Genomic DNA, 5,691 nt, shown 5'->3' on the forward strand with positions numbered 1-5,691 from the left:
AAACAAAAAAACAACAACAACAAAAAAAAGAAAACATAAAATAGCTTTAAAATGCTTTAAATAATATAGAAATCCTTGACTTACCATTTATGCACATTAAAAAAAATTAGGATATGCGATCAATAAGACGTAAATCTTAAACAATGATGCTCATTTCTCTAGTTACAATATCAGCACTGTCTTCTCAAACAGAACACTGTTATGATAAGAGCAAAATCCAAACAGTGTAAGCTAAGGAATGATAACTCGGTCTGTTAATTCCAAACCGTACTGCATGCAGTACTTTACTTCATGTGCCGTATGTACCTAGAGCACAGCATTTGCAAACATACTGAAAATCCCTTTTTAAAAAAGGATCTTTGCCTGGCACTAGGGGCGCACGCCTTTAATCCCAGCACGTGGGAGGCAGAGGCAGGCGGATTTCTGAGTTCAAGGCCAGCCTGGTCTACAGAGTGAGTTCCAGGACAGCCAGGGCTATACAGAGAAACCCTATCTCGGAAAAACCAAAAGAAAAAAAAAAAATTGGGGTTTGCAGTAGGTACAAAAAACAGGCTGATTTAGTAATGAATGAGCTTGGCTTTATCAAAATGGCTACTCAGTAAATAAAACATATCCATTCATACCCTTGAGGAGAGAGTTTGTCCAGCCATCCGGATTTCACTTTGGCTGCAGAAGATCCATAGAAGCAGGCATAGGGAGAGATGGCATTTGAGATAGTTGATGGATCAGTATTTCCGCTCGTGGAACTTAAAGGATAACTGTGCCTATTAAAAGGGTCCAAGTAGAAGGCTTTTTGAGTCCTAGACTTAGACGCTTTGGAATTTTTTCTTCTTAAGCTCTGGAAGCACTCCTCTACTGTGGAGTATTCTGACTCAGAAGCAGAATCCTGGGGAAGATTATTTTTATCCTCACGAGGTATCCAAATGTCTTCGACTTTGTCTTCACTCACTTTTTCCTTCCTGTTATCATATATGCTAAATAGGAAAGAATGGTAATCAAATTCAAAATGACATGGTTAAACTGTCAGTTGAATCTTTAAAACTTATAAACTAACCAACCATAGAAAGTTAAGGCTAAAAGGTCCTTTTGGTAAAGGTTCAATTACCTGATCTGGTCATTTTAAAAACTTCTTCAAGACTTGCAGACACACACACACACACACACACACACACACATATGAGACACACATTATCCAGGGGAAAAAACTCAATATAAATATTCTTTTATCCTATGGCATATGTGAACATTGGAAAAAGTCATGTATAATTTAATCAGACTCTAACCTCAGAAAAGTTAAGTGCAAGTAACAATGGATTAAAAACCATTTTTTTCATCAAAAGTTAAAACATCAAAAAGAGCACAGTCAAATGTCCTACTAATCTCTAGACTCCAGGGAATATACAGAAGCAGAAACTCATCTCTTGAAGACATTATTTCCTCCTTACCAACCTTTTTAATCAATTTGAGGGACCCCATGTTCCACCCTAACATAATGGCAGAGAACAAGGCTGACAGCTCAGTACTATGTTAAAATGCTAATGAGGAAAAACAGGCAACCACATTGCTAGTCAACCAACAAGCATAGACTAGAGAATGTCAGAATCTAAAAGCTGTGTTGAGTTTAATATTTCCTGGAATACACTCATAATAGCTAACGATATTCCTATAGATTTCAAAAATGGCAAAATAAGTTCACTCACTCACATGAAATGATTATCTTTAAGGGGAGGGTTTTGCTTATCCAGGAGGCAGAATGCAGGTTAGATGCGTCTTTCTGGAGGCAATGCTCTAAAAATCTATAACTTAAAGAACCATGTGACCTAGCTATTTCCCATTTCTTTTCATATAAGATTCTCATCACTGAGGAGGCACTATTTATTTTTAACTCAAGTATATCACAAGAGTATTAGCTTTGGAAAATTAGATCAGAAAGTGAAGTGAATATGAGTAATAATCCAGCAAGCCCTACTAAAACTGAGAGAAATGTAAAGGTTAAGCTTGGGTATTTATCTTATGTCTTACCAAAGAAATGAGTACTCGTGTACTCTTCAATAGTGAATTTCTAACACAAAGGACACACTACACTTTCACAATTCTAAGCTCAGTTAGTTTTACACTTTTCTTTGTACTGACACATAGCCCATCTCAAGACCAATAACCTAATGACTAATAAAAGTATTACATTCTAACAAAATGTCTTCATTTCTGCAGAGTATATAGCATACATTTAATGGTACTTATATTATAGGAACCTTAGAGTCAAATACGAAGTTAAGGTGTATTTTTAAGAAAATTCATCGCAGTTAAAATACAGAGAGACACAGTTATGCCATTTTAATCTGTATAAATCTTTTTAGCCTTATTCTATTTTTAAGAGGTTTTGTATAAGGCCCAATCAGGGCTGGAGAGATTAAGTTTAATAAACATCAATCTGACTTTCTAGAGGTAGGGGGAAGCAAACACAGCCGCTGCATGCTCACCACAAGGATGGATGATGGATGGATGCAGCCAGGAGGAGACAAAATAAGCTGCTACAGAAACCACTCAGCTACTCCATTTCCACATGACAGTTCAGGGACTACAAGGAATACTATCCAGAAAACATTCAGAAGGACAGGAAAGCCTTGAACCTGATCAGGCAAATGACTGCTGTAGAACTTCATTATACAATGAGCAAAAAGTCTACATGTGTACGACTTTTATTCTGAAGAGGGACTCATCAGCACTCCCAAACAGCAGTACCTTGACTTGGTTAGGATAGAGTTTCTTGTAGCGGCTGCTTCCTCTTTAACTGTGTTCTCTTGGGGCCAAAACTCGTTCTTTATAGACCGCTTCTGTTCAAAATAAATACATCCGTTATCGTGCTTGGTTTAGGCAATTATTTACAGCGTAACAGTAGTTTGCAAACACCTATAATATTTGAGTTTATTTTTATAAAACAACTTTATCTGGTTAGATAAATTCTCAGTTCAAAACAATTAAAAGCAGATATCAAACAATTTCTGATATTCTTGGTATTTAATTTAAATTAATTCATTATATTAACTAAGAATAAATAGTGTTAACTAACAATAAAGCCCACATACTCAGCTCCCTCTGTGATTTGGCTGGTTGTGAATTTTAGTTGTTTCTGTGTTACCTTAAAGAAAGTGGCTACGGCTCAGACCCCAGGCCTTGTGTGGAACAGACAAGTCACTGCATTAAATCCTTAGCTATTTTTATCTACTATGTATTTTTCTCTCATGTCTCTTTTATCAACTCTAAGAAATAAAACAGTAAATGATGGGAATTACTAGAAATGAAGCTTGAATGATTAATCTGAATAAAATCTACAAACTTCTATCCTTAGGAAGTTTGTCTCAATAAATAGCCAATTAAAACCTATGGATGTTTATGTTTTGGCAACTTTTGACTATTTTAAGGTAGTAAGTGACACTGTGTTAAGTTCTTCAATGCACTATTCTATATTTTTTAGGTCAAAGTAAAAATATGTCTCCATGAACCATAAGTAAAGATATGGATTACCATAATTTGACCCAAGCTAAAGTCTTACCATCTGGAAATGCTATTGGAAAGCACCACTGTTGCCACTTACAGGGAAATGAAAAAGCATGGATAAGCCACAGAACAAATAACTGCTTATGGAAAAATAAAAGAAAATGAATGAGACTAACCTTGGAACTTTCTAGTCTCTGGAAGAGAAATGTCTCTCCATAAGGAAAGATGGAAGTTGAGTTATCCTCATTTGAATCTTTTGGAGGAATTACAGAATGAGAATGATAAAGGTGAATAACGTGGAATAGAGCAAAAAATAATGATAAAAGCACTGATTAGTTATTTTATAGCAACATCACAGTTTAAAGATTATTCTACAAGAGTCCAGTATGATATGCTCAATTCTTATGTCCTAACCAACTCTGCCCATGTTCTTCTTAATTCATAGCACTCACTTGACCATATAATCACCAATGTTGAAATCAGAACCAATTACATATGGCCTTGCTAGTCTCCAAGACCCATGTGAAATATAACTAATAGTGTCTCTGAACAGCAGAAATTGGTCAGGGTACAAATTAGGATAGTTTAGAAAACCAAGAATATTTTAAAAGAAAGGAGCTCATTTCAAACACCTAGTAAACAACTAAAAGAAGTGCATTAATGTAACAGCTAGATATCACGGCTAGGTATCTAAAACCTTAGACCTCATAACATAACCACTCTCAGCTAGTAACACACCTACAAATAAACCTACTGAGTAGCAATTTCAAGAAAACATCCTGTATCAGTGAACTGTAGTTATGCAGAGGAAGGATCCTCAGTATTTACATTTCTTCTAGGGAGAAGAACAACAGTACCAAACTTTTCACCAAGGTTAAATGTTTTTTCATACATAATAGTCTATATGTCAAGACTACCACGAGAAAATTAATTTAGTTGAAAACCTTTGACTAACGACAAATGGAAGTCTGAATCTAAAACATCTTTGCTTCAAACATGTGCAATTTCCAGGAGGCTCAGTACCCATTTCTTTCATATGGAAGTAAGGAGAGTCACTCCATAATCCCCTACTCCCCAGGCAGGCTGCCTTTACATGACAACTCTAGCAGTACTTTAAGATGATCTAGTGAGGATAAACTAATTTACAGAGATTTTAAAGCAGAGACTCACTTTTCAGGGTCAAAGATTTTCCAGCTGAGGTAGTAATACTTCTTCTGTCACGGAAATAGCTTCAAGGGAAAGGAAAAGGTAGGTCATTCGTTATACTGTCTTGGATACAGGATTCACAGTGCAGCTCTACATCCTTCTAAAACTTAGAATTTAAATAGAAACATCAACAGCCAAATGTAGATTAACTTGAATTATAAATAAAGGACATATTCTACCAACTCATTTTTGGATTTAGTAGTCAAGGGAAAATTTTCATCAGACATCACAAGTCATTTAAATCCCCTTCCCACAACACTCAAAATTTATAAAAAGTATTTATCTGGTGTTCATATGCACTTGATTTGAAAACTGTTATCGTATGTCAGAAAAAAACTAATGGAAGAGATGTATTTATATAGCTATTTTGACATTGACTTCATCACATTTTATCAAAAATATGTTTCTAGAACACAATATGAAAATACTTCTTTAGATGCCTTACAATTTGGGTGGCAAATTTGGCATATGTGCAATGAGAAAATATCATGAAAACAGCTGACAGAGGCAGACACTGTACAAAAAAATTATGAAGTATCAACTGCTACACATGAGTTCGGTGTGTCTAAAAGAAAGGATCAAGGCACACTTAATTTCTCTTAGATGAATATTTGCTCAAGTAGTTAGAGCCCAAGAAATAACAAAAGAGCTGAAATCACTGAAATAAATTATTGACAAAAATGTAATAACTGCTGTTACAAACGTGGCTTTTATGGGATCAATAAAACATAAATTTCAGTGAAATTAAATATAAGCAATTGAAGATAAAAATGAAAAGTATCAGAAATGACAAGAAAGGGCATCACTACAAAACCTGAGAATACTAGAGAGATAAAGAAACAAAAAAAAGGCTTATGTTCATGCATTAGTAACCTGGACATGATCCATGTATTCAAATGATTACAACTGAAAAGATTAAGTATCCTGGGTCTTTTGTTGTTCCAGATGAATCTGCCAATTGCTCTTTCTAAGTCTGTGAAGAATTGA

The 5,691-nt window shown here is 35.1% G+C and overlaps 1 protein-coding gene across 3 annotated transcripts in view; it reads right to left on the bottom strand.

Moving 5' to 3' along the window:
- Arap2 (ArfGAP with RhoGAP domain, ankyrin repeat and PH domain 2) overlaps window positions 1–5,691 on the bottom strand; it is a 171,843-nt gene that overhangs the window by 129,604 nt on the left and 36,548 nt on the right. For all 3 annotated transcript variants that reach the window (XM_031342369.1, XM_031342371.1, XM_031342370.1), the window contains 4 exons: window positions 4,669–4,727; window positions 3,675–3,751; window positions 2,743–2,834; window positions 624–974 (listed from right to left, as the gene is read on the bottom strand). In XM_031342369.1, the coding sequence (XP_031198229.1) occupies window positions 624–974; window positions 2,743–2,834; window positions 3,675–3,751; window positions 4,669–4,727 (579 nt within the window). The remainder of the gene's footprint in view (window positions 1–623; window positions 975–2,742; window positions 2,835–3,674; window positions 3,752–4,668; window positions 4,728–5,691) is intronic.

This window comes from Mastomys coucha, unplaced genomic scaffold, assembly GCF_008632895.1.
Source record: "Mastomys coucha isolate ucsf_1 unplaced genomic scaffold, UCSF_Mcou_1 pScaffold22, whole genome shotgun sequence".
In the NCBI taxonomy this organism is placed as follows: domain Eukaryota; kingdom Metazoa; phylum Chordata; class Mammalia; order Rodentia; family Muridae; genus Mastomys; species Mastomys coucha.